We start from the raw sequence: 18,193 nt of genomic DNA on the forward strand, positions 1-18,193 counted from the left end.
ATAAAATGGGGGACACCTGGCTTACTAGCAGTACATGTGAAAAGGATATAGCGGTCTTGGTAGACCACAAGTTTAATATGATACAGCAGCAAAAAAAAAAAGCTAATGTTATTCTAGACATCATCAACAGAAGCATCCAGATCAAGGGAAGTAACAGTACCACTCTATTCTGCCTTGTTCAGACCACACCTGGAATGCTGTGTCCAGTTCTGGGCATAACAATTTAAGAAGGATTTTGACAAACTGGAATGTGTGCAGAGGAGAGGGTGACCAAGATGACGGTTCTGGAAAACAAGCCTTATGAGAAATGGCTGAGGCAATTTGTATGATAAGGAGATAAGATAGCCATCTTCAAATATCTCAACGACTCTCACATGGAAGATGGTGCAAGCTTGTTTTCTCCTGCTCATGAGGTTAGGGCCAGAACCAATGGATTCAAGTTACAATAAAGGAGATTCCAACTAAACATCAGGAATGACTTTCAGACAGTAAGAGCTGTTTGACAGTGGTACGGAGTCCCACAAGGGGTGATAGACTTTCCTTCCTTGGAGGCTTTTAAGCAAAGGTTGGATGGCCATTTGTCATGCATGATCTAGTTGAGATTCCTGAGGTTGGACTAGATGACCCTTGGGGTCCCTTCCACTACAGTGGTGCCTCGCAAGACAAAATTCATTCATTCCGCAAGTTTTTTCTTCTGGTGAGTTTTTCGTCTTGCGAAGCACGGTTTCCCATAGGAATGCAATGAAAATCAATCAATGCGTTCCTATGGAGACCGTCCGGGGACAGAGGGGAAGCGCCGCGCGCCTTCCCCTCTGTCCCCGGACGTGTTTTAAAGCAAGGGGCAGCGGGGAGAAGATTGCTTCTCCCCGTTGCCTGACCCGCAATCTCCGGGGACAGAGGGGAAGGCGTGCGCGCCTTCCCCTCTGTCCCCGGACCTGTTTAAAGCAAGGGGTGGCGGGGAGAAGATCGCTTCTCCCCGTTGCCGCCCCTTGGTTCAAAAGGGGCGCGCGCCTTCCCCTCTGTCCCCGGAGATTGCGTGGCTGGCAACGGGGAGAAGCGATCTTCTCCCCGTTGCCGCCCCTTGCTTCAAAAGAGGTCTGGGGACAGAGGGGAAGACGCGCTGCGCTTCCCCGCTATCCCCGGAGCTTGCGGGGCAAGCTTCTTTTTGCGAAGCAAGCCCATAGGGAAATGCGTCTTGCGAAGCGGCTTAGTAAACGAAAAACTCCTTCGTCTAGCGAGTTTTTCGTCTTCCGAGGCGTTCGTCTTGCGGGGTACCACTGTATACAATTTTTTGATTCTATGAAAATGGGGACAACATTAGAATTAGTTGGCTTTGCCTGTCACTGACTCTAGCTCCATCTTTCTGCTTTATGCCCTACCAGTTCTGATGGGCACCAGCCACCTGTGACTGAAGCCAATGAAAATGTCCAAGTACTGCCACAATAATTTCATACTGACCAGTCTGCAAACTTGTTGCCATGTTCTGGATCCCCTGCATTTAGGGTGCTTCTAGGCAGTCACTATTTTAAGGTTTGGGTTCAATCTCATGCCAACAAATTCAGTTTGTTCAGTTAAGATTGATTTGGCATCTTATGCAGCAAAACTGTCCCCCTCCCCAACCCCACACTCTGACATTTCACAAAAAGGAAAGAAAAGGGGAAATGCTCTATGGAGTAATGATTGTTTGATGCCTTATCATATAACCTCCTCACAAACAAATCAGAAGGAACACTCAATAAATACCCAGTGTTGTTTAACCTCCCTGCAAATTTCTGCAAACTAACCAGCAGGAATATTCCATAAACAGGCTGCTTGGAAGTGACCTTAGTCAACAACTTAAAAGAAGAACAACAACAACTCTGGTTTACACATAAAATTTAGGGCAATTTGTGGCAAAGGTTCTGAATGGAGCTCCTCATATAGCTTTGAGGACATTTATGGGGGGGAAAGCCACTAACTTTTGGATCAGATGATCAAGGCTAGGCATTAACCATTAGCTGCTGTGCTGCTCCTGAGGTACGTTTTCCAGTCTTATTTTGGGAGGAGGGAAATGAGGCTTTCCTGTTGCTTCAAGGCAGCTGGCATTTATCCTCCTAGGTTTGCCTTTGCATTGTATTTGCGGCAGGTCTGGGTGTAAGCCTTCAGACAAGATTGCAGTTAACTGGTGTATTTACAAGAGGGCGGTGGGGAAGGGCCGTGTAAAGAACATCTACTTCCGGAATACACCCATTCCCATTGTAGCACCTAAGGCTGTGCAATCCATCAGTCCCCCCACCGTGCTTTGGTACACAAAATGGAACAATAAGAACACAACCTTTCCTCTTACCTTTCCTCCAATAATATGAGGGGAAATGGGCACAAATATTTATAAGTATGCTGTTTAGGCATAGCTCATTCGTTGCTTTCCATATCTAAAGAAGTTCTTTCATCTTTACATTTATGTTTACTTCAGTCCTGGGGGTGGGATGCGGCCTGTACAGCTGCCTGCCACCCACAATCCAGCCTACGGACTCCTCTTCTTGGCTTGCTCCGGGCACAGCAATGAGGCTTCTCCACTGGAAGCTGATCTTAAACCTAATTTCCATGCAGATCATTTGGATGAAGGCAGAGCATGGGGTGGGTTTTAAATGGTATTACAGCTTCCTTCGTATGCATTGTGACCCTCCGCTGTCCACCCCCTTCAGTGTGGCAATTAGGCTTGAATATTCATGGCAATTGTTTTCAAATTTAATTGCCACGTGAATGGTGGGGGGGGGGAGCTCTGTGGAGACTACAGTTAGTAGGAATGGATTAACCCTTCCTTTCCCACATAATATTAATAATAAATATTTTATTATTTATACCCCGCCCATCTGTCTGGGTTCCCCGAGTCACTCTGGGTGGCTTATAGCATATATAGAAACATAGGAAAATACTATGTTGGCATCTCCACAAAGATCACTACACACACACACACACACACACACACACACACAGTATAATGTGTGAACATGGCTTTGTGTGAGCATGGATTTGTGTGAACACTATCAGACCTTCCAAGTGTCCCTATTTTCCAGTGATGTCCCTGATTTAGAGAAGCCGTCCTGGTTTCTGATTTGATCCTGGAATGTCCCGCTTTTCCTTAGGATGTCACTATTTTCATCAGAGAAATGTTGGAGGGCATGCACTGTGTGTGAATGTGTAGGAATGCATGTGGGAAGGGTACAAGAGAGAGAGAGAGAGAGAGAGAGAGAGAGAGAGAGAGAGAGAGATTTTTTTCTCCTGTGGGAAGGTCAGTAATACACTGAAAGGGGAACACAGGCTAATATTTTACAAAAAAGAAGAAGAGAAGAACAGTGCCTATACATTCCCCCTCATATCTCAGGTTCCACAAATGCTAGAAACATGCTTTAAAAAAAATGAAACTAGCAATCCAAGTGGTGTGAGAGGCTGAGACACTGCCCCCTTGCACCCCACTTCCACTGTTGTGGAAGTGTCCCTGTCCACTACTGTCATGTAGCTCCCTGATGGCCCTCAATTGGGGGGGGGGGGAAACACCCCTTCCCACTTTTTGCCCAGGCAATAAAAAGGATTGGGCTCTTCCTTTATGCTCCTGGGCCATATTAGAGGCTCCTGTGTTGCTCTACAGAGCCCTGAACAACTTGGGCCAAGGTTCCCTTAAGGACCACCTCAGGATCCAGAGGAGCACTGTTAGTGGTTCCTCCTGTTGCGGAGGACCAACTGGCCTCAGATAAGAGTTTGGGCAATTCACAATGTTGTTCACATGTTGTGGAACACACTTCTGGCAGAGATTGGGCAGCCCGCCTCCCCTTTGACTTCCAGGTGCCTTTTGAATACCTTTTTGTGTCAGCAGACCTAATGAACTGTACTTTTGTTGTTGTTGAAATGGTGTTTTATGTTTGAATATTGCAAATAGCCATGATATTTTGTGGCAGGATGGCACAGAAATGGTTTTATAAGTAAATAAACAGGGAATCTCACTACTGCAACTGGATCTGGATCGTGCTCATGTCTTGGCAAACCTTCTCAGAGCAAGCATATGGTAGTTGCCAGCTGTATGAGCCATGAAATTTTGATTCAGACCTCACCTTAGTTGTGAACTTAGCAGGTGGTTTCATAAAGTGCTTTCATAAAGCAGCTCCAGCCTTCCATATTTAATAGGGATAATCTATGGGGCTTTTGCAGGGATTCTTGAGAAGTGCATGTGAAACACTTTGAACTGGTGCCAGGTATTATTGTTTCTCCCTCGCCCATGTCCAGGGCCACCAAAACCTCAATAAAGGTGTGCCTTCTCCATTGTCTGGCATTAAACTGCTTTCTCTCTATCCCTGCCATACCTTCTTCAAGCCAGGAATAATGCCTTCCTGTTGGCATGTAGATAATTACAGCTGGGACCCATTGGACCATTCTGGTATTGTTGGCCTTAGACTCCTGGCAGCTCTTGTAAGCTGACGTGGGGAGGTGAAGCTGTTGTTTGGTCAAGCCTGGTCTTGCTTATCCCTCGCGGGCATCCTTGTCAGTGACTCACACTGTCCGCAAGCAAATTATTTTCAAGGCAACAGTGTAACACACAGCCTGGAATTGCTGAAACAGATCCCTTTTCAGGATTCTCCCCTGCCAAAGGTGCTTTCCCATTTTACTCCTGCCTAGTTAAGAATAGATGAAGCTGCCATATAATGAGCTAGACAATTGTCCCATCCGAGATGAAGGTGATGGACTGGCGGAAATGACTGGCAGAATCCGAGACCAGGGAGAAGAGTCGGTGGAAGAAGATTGGAAGAAATTTAAAGTTTATTTACAGAAACATTGTAAAATTAAGGAATGTTAGAAGGATGTTGGAATGAAGTTATGTGGTTTTAGCAGAAATGTTATAAAAGATTAAGTAAAAATAGATTGTTAACTGGTAAGAATGTAAAGCTACGGTACATTATATTAAGATAAATTATTAGGATAAAAACAAAGATGGAAAGGATTTGCTGAAATAGCTAATTGAACTAGAATACAAAAAAGGGAGGTGTGAGGAGGTGAAGGAAACAAGCAAATGAAAGATAAGTTATGGAAGGATTGATTTGTTTTGTTTTTTCTTAATTGTTTTTTATTTCTCTGTATTTTTGTATTTTTGTTTTTTCCTTTTCTTTTTCTTTAATTTTGTAACCTTTCAAAACCTTAATAAATATTATTTTTTTTAAAAAAAGACAATTGTCCCATCTGCCTCAGCAGCTCAGTATTGTCTCCAATGACTGGCAGCTACTCTCTTAAGATTTCAGGCAGGAAACATTCAACCTGTGACCTCCGCAGGTAAGGCTGATGCTCCGCCATGGCCTATGGAGGGTCAGCTCGAGATCTAAGGAAGCGTTACGCATCCTCTGATGGACCCGCTTCCTCTGGTGGTGAGATTACCTGGTTGCAGTGGCATCGTTCCAAGCTTCACTAAAGGGTGTTCAGCCACCCTTTTTATCTCCCACAACTCCCCAAATTGGTGCTACATCAGAGACCCTGAGGGAAATGAAGAGAGAAGAAAGAGCCAGCTGAATGGCAATGTTTGGAGTTCATATCTGCATATTTCAAGGGAGAGCTGGGCAAGCATCAACAGTGAGCCCTGGCAGCTGTCCAAGTGTGCCAGTGTCATCACTTTGGCTTTGCTCCAGTCCTGCTAAAAGGGACATCCTTGGCCCCGATCCCAGTGAATGTTTCCCACGTTCCTGTGTACAGCATCTACTATGACAATGAACATGACGGAAACATTTCCTCTCAAGGGGACCTTCGCCCACAAGTGTTACATTGCAGCTTCAGATGAAAACAAAAGCTTACCACTTATCCCTAAAAGCAATTAGCATTGCATTATGCCTCCCTGAATGCTTCGATACAGGAATAATGTGTTTCCTGTCTAAAATACATGAGGCCCACCCCTCTGAGGAATTTGAAAGAAATAAGAAAAAATAGAATGGCATATTTGTGGCTAGGACTGTAGCAATACCCTTTGCTCACTTACTGGGGCTGGGCCCCTGATTAGGCCCCAGCTAAATTTGGCATATTTAATGGGATTTTGATGAACTAGGTACAGACAGTCATGAATGAGCCCAGAGGTGGGATGAGCCCAGAGCTCATTGCTTTCAGGCAGGAGGAAGAGGGAGGCAAAGCAAAAAAGTATTAATAAAGAAAAACACTGAAAAATGGTTATATATAATTATATGATATGATAAGGGCTTATCTAAAGAGCTAAATGATTTTAGTTGGTTCAAGATGATGACACTGAGTTACAACTGCTATGGGAAGATTGGTGTGACCCTTTGATTGGTGAATAGAATTTACATGTGTAATCTGGAGGTGAATAAGGATCGTTGCTTTGGATATGGTTCCTGGCAGCAGCTTCCTGATTTATTTTAGGAAGCTGATCCTACATACATTTGTATTCAATAAAGGCCTATTCTTTCACTTGGAGCCCACATCCTTTTCTTTGGGGTTTCTGTGAAGGATTCATCCAGTCTAAGAACCCCTTTTAAATTTATCCATCATGGACACTGCAAAAAATTGTCTATGTGATGAGCACTGATCCAACAATAAACAGTAAATGCTCATCACAAAGCACCCATAGAGTCTTAAGACTAACAAATATACCAAAGCGTAAGTTTTTGTAGGATACTGCCAACATTGACAGATGGGTTTTCTGCAGCTGGAGTGTTATGAACTGAGTTGAATAGGATCCAAAAGGCAGCAGTCTGATTGGTCCTAGAACAATAGGACTCAGAATGCAGCAGTGTGATTGGTTCACAGGAGCCACCCACTCCAGCTCCAGGTGAAAGGGAATCCGCAACCTGATTGGCCTACAGGAGAATCCCGGAATTAGCCAATCACGTGGGGCCCATTGTGTAAATAATGCATATAAGACAGACATTCTGGGGGAACTTCCATTCCTCCTCACCACAATGAGATGAATAAAGAGCAGGAAATCCACTCTTAACTCCAAGTATATTTCATGGAGATCCATCATTTGATCAATACACAGACATATTATCTACAAAGTGAGGTCAGATCCTCATTCAGGTTATAGGTGCGTCAAGCAGAAAACAAGTTCCAGTTCAAAGAATAGAAGATCATATCAGAGTGGGTGTGACCCATTCTCAAGAGGTTAGCAAAATAAGCTGAGTAGGGTTCATCAACACAGTATATGTGGCAACAATTATATTCTTATAATGCCTATAGAACACCACATTGAACCCATCCAGTCCTGGTGCCGATTGCACATTCATAGAGTCGATTGCTGAGCTAACTTCCTCCTCTGATATATCCTTATCCAATTCCCTTCTATTTTCTTCATTTAATTCTGGGAGTTCCAATCCTTCACAAAATTGATCCACCTCTTTGTCTTTAATTCCTTTATTTGCATACAATCTATTACAGAAACCTAAAAAGGTCTCCAATATTTTCTTAGGGTCTTTTTCCAATTCCCCTTTATTATCTCTAATAGCTCTAATATTTTTCCTTACCTGATCATTCTTAATTTTATTTGCCAATATTTCCCCTCCTTTCCCTTCAAATTCGTAATATTTTTGTTTAAGTGGTACAAAGCAAGGATGCCCACTTTCTCCCATGCTCTTTATTTTAGCACTGGAACCATTAGTAATTAAACTCAAAAAGAATAATGAGATTAAAGGATTTCAAATCCCAGGGAAAGGGAGAACAGAAGGGGAGTTATTGACAATGTATGCGGATGACATGATGGTGACAGTTAGGGACCTGGGGACCCCAATGGTGCCATTAAAAAGAATTTTGCAAGGATTTTCAAAAGTATCAGGGTTAAAAGTTAATTTTAATAAATCATCAATTATATGTTTAAATGTGAAACCTAAAATTCAACTAGAAGCCTCTAAATTATTGGGTATTCCTATAGCAAATAAGATGGTGAAATATTTAGGGGTAAGGATAACTAAAAATGTGAAGAAAATATTTGAATATAATTATAAAAAACTTGGAGCAGTATTCAGTCAAAATTGAAAATATGGGAGAAAAGGAAGGAATCAATTAGTACAAGAATTGCATTAGTTAAAATGTTTTTATTACCCAGATTAATGTATCTTTTTTATGTATTATCCTGGCACATAGTGGAATGAATATTGAAAGAGTGGCAAGGGAAAACTGATAGGTTTGTTTTTGCATCTAAGAAACCAAGGACGGCAGGAAGCTATAGGTATCATAGGATCCAAGATGGAAGATGGGGGATTACCAACTTGGTTTTATATTACAAAGCCTACCAACTGAGGCATCTTATAGAATCATAGAATCATAGAGTTGGAAGAGACCACAAGGGCCATCGAGGCCATCAAGTGGTTGGAGGGAGAACAGGGGGAAGATTTGGGGTGTATTGAGCGGGAGAATTTGGAAGTAGTAGGAGGGAAAATAAGAATATTTGATAGGAGGAAAAGGAAAAGGGAAGTATATAAAATATCAACATTTACGGGGTCCATTTGGGTATGGGAGAACTGGAAAAGGGAGCTTTTTCCTGACCTCTCTTCCCTTACCAAAATGTGGTATTATGATAAAATGGCCCCGTTATGGGAGCTCATCCCAAAGGAGGTAGGGGATAAATTAAAGGATATATTGAGGAGATGGAGAATTGAGATGGAGAATAGTTGGGGAATACAAGGTACAATGGAACAGGAAAGTGGTATTTGGAATAAAATGAATTGGTTACAGAAAAGACAAATTTCCTCTCTGCTAAAGGAAGAAGAAGTTTAAAAATGTAGTAAAATAATTATTACACCCTTCGAAGAATTAGTGAAAGGATATAGGACAGATAGGGCCAAAATAGTTTCAAAATTGTACAGTATAAGGTGTTATTAAACAAGGGGAAATCACCAAAGGAAAGTTTGAAAGAATATTGGAGGTTAGCTACTCAGGAACTGATTTTAGATGAAGATTGGGAAAGAATCTTTCGACAACCACCCTTTGTAGCGACCTCTAGGATAATCCAGGAACAGGGGTTGAAGTTGGTACAAAAATGGTACTATATACCAGTAAGGGTATATCATTTTACAAAATCTGGAAGTAAGAATTGCTGGAGGAAATGTGGAGTGATGGGAACGTACAGTCATATGTGGTGGGATTGTCTGTTAGTTAATGAATTTTGGAAACAGATTGGTATAGAAATATTGGGAATTGTGGGAAGGAACATGGAAATAACTAAATTAATGGTTCTTATTACCCTGAGTAGTACCGAGTTAAAAACAAAAGAGGAATGTGAATGGGTAAAATTGATAGTAATTGCAGCCAGACAGGTTATAGCGAGTAAAATGCAGAAGAGCTAGGGGTGAACCAATGGAGGAAAAAAGTGAATAATATTATAATTTTAAAATACAGTGGTACCTCGGGTTACATACACTTCAGGTTACATACGCTTCAGGTTACACACTCCGCTAACCGAGAAATAGTACCTCGGGTTAAGAACTTTGCTTCAGGATGAGAACAGAAATCGTGCTCCAGCGGCGCAGCGGCAGCAGGAGGCCCCATTAGCTAAAGAGGTGCTTCAGGTTAAGAACAGTTTCAGGTTAAGAACGGACCTCTGGAACAAATTAAGTACTTAACCCGAGGTACCACTGTACCTAACTGTGAAGATACATAGAATGAAAGGGTTTAAGGTCAGTGAGAAAGAGGAGGATTGGTTTGAGAAGATATTTGAGTAGCTTGGAACAATTTGGGGCAATTAACATGTTAAAAGTAAAATAAACCTTGTGGAAGGAGGAGTGTTAAGGTATATAGAAGTGAGCATATGGTTAATTTGAATATGTTATTATTGAATATTATTGAATATGTATATTATTGAATATTGTATACCCAATGTATCAGCTGCCTGGGAGGTTTCACTGTTTGTGTTTTGGTGGTTGGTAAAAAATAAAATATTTTTTAAAAAGAAGAAAAAAGAAAAATCCCGAGGTATTAAAAAAATTACTAACAGATTGGTTACAGATACATCCGATTAACCAACTGTTTAAAATGCATAAAAAAATGGATTTTCCCAATTTACAAGGGATTTATTAGTTAAAAGTATTATCAAAAATGTACAAAGTGCTGCTAGAGTGGGATACAAAAGAGGAATTTGTGAAATCAATTATGATTAAGTGGGCACAGGGTATGGGCCATAACATTGATTATGAGCTGTGGGAGAATCTATGGACGGTAAACATGAATTTTATGGCATGTTATGCATTAAAGGAAAATATGATGAAAATGACACACAGATGCTACTCAACACCTCCCAAACTAGAGATAATGTTTTAAAAAGAAAAAGATACATGTTGGAAATGCAATGAAGTAGAGGTATCCTTTTTCCACATGTGGTGGTCCTGTAAAGTAATCAGGGAATTCTGGGAAATAATTTACAACGAATTAAGCAAAGATATTTTAAAAAAAACAACACCTTCCCACAAAAGCCTGATACATTCCTTTTTGGAATGGTAACAACAGAAGTCCCTAAAAAACCAAAATTATTATTATATGCCACCACTGCGGCTATAGTTTTATTGGCACAAAAGTGGAGAATGAGTACAGTACCCATTAAGGAAGAGTGGCAGTTTATAATGCTTGAATATGCTGAATTGCCAGGTACAGCAAATAGGATAAGAGAAAAGGATGATAAAGAATATAAGGAGAATTGGAAAATGTTTATTGACTATTTTAAGAATCAGTATAAAAATGTAAATAACGTAACAGGCATTGAGTAAATCCAGCAGAATGGGAGTTAGTAGAATTTAACAGAGGAAGAAATTTGAAGATGACAAATTTGGAATATGCAATTTAGTAGAAAAGTAAAGAAACCAGGAAAAGGATGGAAGGGGAGTCACTAGGTATTTAGTTGTATGTTGTGACTGAAATGAAAGTTGAACAATTGGTGGATGGAGAGAAGGGGATGTGGGAGGTGTGTGTTTTGTTCTGTATTAAAAATGCAAATTATATATATATATATAGAGAGAGAGAGATTGTTGTACTCCAACTCACATGTCTAGTGGTCAGACATGTGGTCCATCAGTTTTCTATCACTGTTATAAATAAATCCAACTCAGCCTGGAGCTTTGAAGCTCTGCCCCCCTCTAATGTTTCCAGTACTACATGGGCCACTAACCTTCTAAACTTGGATTGCTGGCATGCTTTGTATCGGATCCTGGTTATATGAGCAATATTACTCTAGACTGGGGTAGCCAATGTGGTCTTCTCCAAATGTTGTGAATCCCAGCTCCCACCAGCCCCAGTCAGCATGGTCAGTGTTGATTGAGACTGATGGTAGTTTCAGTCCAACATCTGGAGGGTACTGCTTTGGATACATGCTTTGATCTAAGGCCACAGTATCTTACAGACCTCCTCCTTCGCCTAAGTTCTTCATTCTGGACTTGGTTCCATGCATATGCTAAGCCCATCAAGATGGAATGGGAGCCTATCCACTCAGTGTGTAGTGTTGATTGTCAGTGCCCAGGACAAGACACAAAAGGGGCGGGTGCTGCAGCTCACCTATAGGAAGCCCTACTGGTCTGGCCCAGAAGCCAGTGCACTGCCAGTCAGGGCTCACACAGTGGCCTCTTTGTCTGTGCTGGGTGCTCCAGTGGCACCCACTGTGCCTGCCGTCTCCCACATGGGGGCCTTGCCTGGGGGCTCTGTGGCAGCCCCAGTAAGAGGGAGCAACTGGGGCATGCAACATTGGGGCAGAGCCAGTGGGAGCTTCTCCTCCTCCACATGTTTAGCATGCATCTGGAGGCAAAGTACCTGAATGGGGATAAGGCTGGTAGCACTTCACATAAAAATCAGACAAAATTTCTTGTCAAGATGGAAAAATAGTTGGGCTGCCTTCAGATTTGAGGGGAGCAGTGCATCCATTACTACAAAGTGAACAGAAAGGTTGATCAGCCGTTTGAGCCCCACCCCCAGGCCAAGTTAGAAACCACTGGTTCTGGTGTGATAACATGGCTGTGTTACCAACTCAGTGCAAAAGGGTTTACTCTTCATAAAGGTGTGTGTCAAAAAAAAGTTCCCATGAATTAACCATAAAGCATTATATTTATTAGATCAGAATTTTCCGAGTGCTGAATGGGCATGGTTAACTTGAGCTTCTTCTGTTTTGTTTGCTTACTACAGCCAACATGTTGATAGTGTTTTTGCAGAGTCCCTGCACTTTGACTTACATTAGGTGGTGAAAATAACATTTGTTCTATAAAGGCATGCAGGCTATTAACCTGAGGCAATTTCCTAACATTGTCATTACTTCCTATTTACATGCGAACCTCCCCAAAGAAGAGGGCTTATTGACAAAGGTGGGGGGTGGCTTTGGCTGTCCAAATGATGGTGGGTGATGGCTTTTTATGGAATATATTACTTCATGCTTTATCAGTTTTGGGTCATTCTCACAGGAAGTAGCTTGCCACGGAAAAGTATTCAGTCCACCTTCTTCCAGACATGCTATTTATTTATTTTTTTATTCAGTTTTTCTGTATGCTATTTTTCTGTATGCCCTGTATGGAACACAGAGCCAGTTCGCTCAAGAGGCATATCAGTTTGCCTTGGGTGGCAGGATCCCATGGGGCAGTGCCCCCACAGGGAAACCCCACCCTGGCTGCTGCCAGAGTTTTATGGTATTGGTGGCAGTGGCAGCAGCTGCAGCTTCCAGCAAAATTTCACTGCTGCCACATGACCGCAATATGTGAGGCTACAAAGAGGGGGGGGGGCACATTCACATTTCACCTCAGGCAGGAGACGGGGTGGGCCATCCCTGGTGGAACAGTATTCAGATGTATAAATCTTCATATACAACCTGAGCAGATTAGTCCAGGGGCACTTAAAAATACTGGTTTTTCACACCACACATTTACAGTTTCTCTCTATTGTCAGTGCTGGGAGAATTATTAATTCTGAAATGGGCTCAGAAAACCACCCCCAAAGGGCTATTTTTCTTTTTCTGTACACAATAAAATTTGGAGCCTGTTGGTTTTTCTGGGTGTGTGTGGGTTAGAGTGGCTTCCTGTGACCAGACTGCAGATGCAAAGCATTAGAGCAGGGGTAGATAAGATGGTCTCAACATTAAAAACAAAGATCTTGGTCACTTGGCCCATCACCTCCTGACAAATAGAAGGGGAAGAAATGGGGGCAGTGAGAGGTTTTTCTTTCTTGGGTTCTATGATCACTGCAGATGGTGACAGCAGTCACGAAATTAAAAGACGCCTGCTTCTTGGGAGAAAAGCAATGACAAACCTAGACAGCATCTTAAAAAGCAGAGACATCACGTTGCCGACAAAGGTCCATATAGTTAAAGCTATGGTTTTCCCAGTAGTGATGTATGGAAGTGAGAGCTGGATCATAAAGAAGGCTGATTGCCGAAGAATTGATGTTTTTGAATTATGAGTCTCATGGACTGCAAGACCTCTCCATTCTGAAGGAAATCAGCCCTGAGTGCTCACTGGAAGGACAGGTCCTGAAGCTGAGGCTCCAGTACTTTGGCCACCTCATGAGAAGAGAAGACTCCCTGGAAAAGACCTTGTTGTTGGGAATGATGGAGGGCACAAGGAGAATGGGATGACAGAGAACAAGATGGCTGGATAGTGTTCTCGAAGCTACCAGCCTGAGTTTGACCAAACTGCGGGAGGCAGTGGAAGACAGGAGTGCCTGGCGTGCTCTGGTCCATGGGGTCACAAAGAGTTGGACATGACTAAATGACTAAACAACAACAACAAAGATAATATGGTGCCAGATGTCATGGACTTCAACTCCCATCAGCCTCAGCAAGCATGGCCAACGTTCAGGAATGATGGGAGATGTAGCCACAACATTGGATGGTCTCTGCATACATGGATTTCCAGGAGACATCGTGCTTCATGTCCTCATAAAACCTTTGCAAGGGTTAGTGTTAAATTAAATTATAAAATATATTCTCTGCTGCTCTAGGAAGAGATGCAAATGGGGACACTCACCCGCATCTGCAATAATCATATTGACTTACCTTTCACAATTATTGGAAGGAAGGGATTGCCAGTGTGGTGGCGCAATTGCACCTACGGAGTCCTTCACTGGCATTTGCCTGGTCCCCTCCCCTGCTGAAATGTGGCTTTTTTAAAAAAAAAGGTATGCCGGGGGGGGGGGGCTTCAAGGATAGTCAGTGGTGATGTGGCAACACTGGCCTCTGTCCCTCTTTCCCTCCCTCCTCTGATGTCCTCTTGCCTCCCCAAGGCTTGCACAGCTGTTTCTTGTAGCAGCCCTGGCTATAAGCTCTGCAGGTGAAGGAGAGGAACCTCTCTTTGGGGTGGGGTGGGGGCAGCTCAGAGACCAGGGACGGCGGCAGCAGTTGCCCAGAGGACTCCCAAGGAGATAGGAGAGGAGGTGAGGCTGAGGGAACACTCCACAAGGGAGGGTGTTCGAAAAAGGGTGAGAGGCTACTAGGCAGGCAAGGAGTGACATAGCTGGGCTCCTGAGCCCAACAGGCATGACGCAGAAAGAATGCAGTTGGTCAAGGGAACCATGGATGCAAAAAAGTTGAAAACATCTGGACTAGGAATACATCTGGACTAGGAATACAACTAGATCAGTCATAGGCAAACTCGGCCCTCCAGATGTTTTGGGACTACAACTCCCATCATCCCTAACAGGACCAGTGGTCAGGGATGATGGGAGTTGTAGTTCCAAAACATCTGGAGGGCCAAGTTTGCCTATGCCTGAACTAGATCATGCATGTAATGTGCTTTGAACTCTTGGAATTGTTATTGATCTTTCCTCTGCAGAGGTTTCTAGGAATTGCTCCACACTTCAGCAACCCAGCGAAGAGCTTAGCCTTTGTTAATATGTGTCTGTCCTCCCTTTCCTCAGGGCAGAATGGGAACCATATTTAAGCAGAATCTTCTCTGAGGCGTAAGGAGACTCCTCGTAAAAACCTCCAGGTAGGCCAAAGGTAAAAGAGACTTCCCAGAATGTGATAATGTTTTCTGGGGAAGATGGGAGTTGTAGGTCAGTGACATTAACTTTATTGTGTTGAGTTTCTGCACAGCACTGTTGTAATGAAGTGGCATATAAACTGTTGAAATGAATAAATGAATAACATCTGGAGGACTCGCGGTTTTCCCCACCTTGTGTATAGGATTGTGGCCCTACCAGCTATGCTACACTAGCTCTGTTACATCACAATCTGCACTTCTACTCAGAGGTAAGTCCTATGGTATCAAGCAGGATTTACTTTCAAACAAGTGTAAGCTGCAAAGTCCTGCATTTCGTAGTATACATTTTTAAAAGTGTGCACCTAAAGTGGTGATATGCAAAAGAGGAGACCTTTAGTAGCTGAGTGAAATGAAAAAGGGCAGAAAATGCAGCTTGTTCTGGTGTCCTCTTTTGCATCTCACCACCTTATGTGCACCTAGAAGAGGGATAGCCAATGGGGTGTTGTCCAGACGTTGTTAGGGATGTTGGTAGTTAAAATCTATCAGCATATGAAGGGCACCATGTTGGCTATTTCAGACCTAAAAATATAATATGTAACTGAAACACGCATGTTGGAAGCACATGCCAGGTTACTGTTTATTCATATACATAATATAGCACATGTATTATTTAAGTACCCTCAACACAGATCCAAAATCCACTATAATATGTTGTCAAGTGTATACAGAGATCCGAAATCAACTGTAGAGTGCTGTCAAGTGTGGGTGGGTGTGTAAACACACACACACACACACACACACAGAGAGAGAGAGAGAGAGAGAGGGAGGGAGAGAGAGAGAGAGAGAGAGAGAGAGAGAGAGAGAGAGAGAGTGAGTCCATGCTATTTTTCTAGAAAAAAGGGTGCTGGAACTCACCATGAATACCTGTATACCTGAAGGAGCGTCTCCACCCCCATTGTTCAGTCCGGACACTGAGGGCCTTCTGGCACTTCCCTCAGTGCGAGAAGTGAAGACACAGGGAACCAGGCAGAGGGCCTTCTGGGTAATGGTGCCCACCCTGTGGAATGCCCTCCCATCAGGTGTCAAGGAAATAAACAACTATCTGACTTTTAGAAGACATGTGAAGGCAACCCTGGTTAGGGAAGCTTTTAATATCTATTGTATTTTAATATTTTGTTGGAAGCCACCCAGAGTGGCTGGGGAAACCCAGCCAGATGTGCGGGATATAACTATTATTATTATTATTATTACTACTACTACTGCTACTACTACTACTACCTCCTTTGTTCTCTTACAATGACAATGGCACCTACCTGAGAGGGGCCGGAACTGAGTTCCAGTGAGTTCTGGTTGAAAAAAAGCCCTGCATACAGTACACACACACACACACACACACACACACACACACACAGCAAGAGCGAGAGCTGCAGACCTAAATTTGCTGCCACATAATGAAAGCCCATACATTAATATCCCCTTTAAACAGATTTCATACATATGGTCTCATGGCAAAAATGCATCTTCTGGCTGCCTAACATCAGAAGAGAACCAGCCCCCAATCCAGTTCATAATACATCCATGTACATAACAGTAATATTTTGGATAATAAAGCACAGTGGAAGAAAGATGAGTGCATAAAATACACAGAGACTTGGGATCCCATCGTGTTATCATACTAACTACAGTAAAGTAGGGATGGCCCTACTATTAGGCTGAGTGAGGCAGCTGCCTCAGGCACCCAAGTCTGGGTGTCATGGAAGGCCAGCAGATAGATAGCTCACTGAGTGCGGTGGAACAGCTGCACTAGTTTCCCATGAGCTGGACTGGTGTTGCTTACTGGGTGGGAGAGGTGGAGGGGCCACGTGGTGTGGAGGTTGGTGTAGCACCTTGGGAAAATGGGGGGGGGGGCAGCATCTGCAAGGCTTCAAAATGTGCTTATAAAGCACATATAAAGATTCATATTTCCCACTCTCTCAAACCATGTCCTAGTTTAAGAGTACAAACCCAGCTGTGGCGGCTGGTGTCCAATGGGGTAGGTAGAGTGTAAGGCAGGAGGTCAACAGCAGGTGGAGCCAGACTGAGTGGCAGCCTATGTGACATGATTTTTCATGACTATTTAGTCCTAGAGTTACTTGTGCATAGCTGGAAGGGGTTTGGGTTTTCAGATCATGCAATGCCCTTCTGCGGTTTGGCTCAAGCAATAAATTAACTAAGGAAGAAGATGCATAAAAGCAATAATGTTAATACAGAGGCCATGCCTGTGGCAACTAATGATGAAGGAAAGTTGCTGAATGCATCAGGTTTGCGACTCCAGTGTAATGCTTTAGAAAAAAAGCTGAGTTTGTGCCATTTTAGTTTCCAGAAAATTTGCTGCGTCAGTTTCTTGCAGCAAAACCAGCAACATATCTCATGACACTTTGAAAGCAAACCCATTCACTAGAGCATAAGATTAGTGGAAAACAGTTTGATGGAGAGTGGACCGTATTTGATACATCCATTGAAGAGGACACAGGAGCTTATGCCATAACAAATACGTTTTTATAAAGATCCAGGCTTTTGGCCTATCATAATAATTTAATAATAATAATTTATTATTTATACCCTGCCCATCTGGCTGGGTTTCTCCAGCCACTCTGGGGGCTTCCAACAGAATATTGTATTTTAATATTCTATTAAAAAATCTATTAAACATTAAAAGCTTCCCTAAAAACAGAACAGAATCTATCCATAAAAATATTGTTCTATATGTGGTCCTGACTTTTGAAGAAATGTAGAAGCTTGCAAAATCAATGTCAAAACATGGTAGTGGGCAAAAGAGAAAAGATACCAAGAGACCAGGTTGCTTGGAGTGTCAAATGAGGGCTGCACTGTTGTCTACACCTGAAATGAATTATAAACAACTTAGTATTGTGGCAAAAAGAATGAAGGATACTGTTATTGGGGGGGGGGGGAGAGTTGAGACCCTTCTAACCCCTGGACCCAGCAAGTGTTAAAATATAAGATAGGCTGGCTTCCTGTGCTGAGGTGATTGCCTGGGTGACAGGCCACTAAGAGAACAAAAGCTCAGTGGAAGACAGCAAATGGGTGGGTTTCCCCTCCCTGAACAGACAACGCCAGAATTTGAAGTGGAGTTTTGCAGGAATGGGACCGAGAAACAAAGCAGCAAGTTGGAAAGCCAGAGAGGCAGAACAATGGTTTATTTCTGCTTGAATCCAAGGCTGTGGCTATGTGAAAACAAGACATTTTTGGGGTGTTGAGGCTGTGAAGCCCTCCATCATAGGCTCAGGTTGTAT

The 18,193-nt window shown here is 42.9% G+C and overlaps 1 protein-coding gene across 4 annotated transcripts in view; it reads right to left on the reverse strand.

Moving 5' to 3' along the window:
* The window catches only part of LOC310826547 (guanine nucleotide-binding protein G(t) subunit alpha-3), a 53,156-nt gene that overhangs the window by 33,393 nt on the left and 1,570 nt on the right, over positions 1–18,193 (reverse strand). The window contains exon 2 of one of the 4 annotated variants that reach the window (XM_083701629.1): positions 16,214–16,263. The exons of 2 other annotated variants lie outside the window; for them this stretch is intronic. Coding sequence is in view for 1 of the 2 variants with exons in the window: in XM_083701626.1 (XP_083557752.1) it covers positions 5,401–5,416 (16 nt within the window). In the remaining variant the exon portion in view is untranslated. Of the gene's footprint in view, positions 1–5,400; positions 5,432–16,213; positions 16,264–18,193 lie in introns of those variants that run through there. One more of the 4 variants, XM_083701626.1, reaches the window with a different exon arrangement.

This window comes from Podarcis gaigeae, assembly GCF_964106915.1.
Source record: "Podarcis gaigeae genome assembly, chromosome: 10".
NCBI lineage: Eukaryota > Metazoa > Chordata > Lepidosauria > Squamata > Lacertidae > Podarcis > Podarcis gaigeae.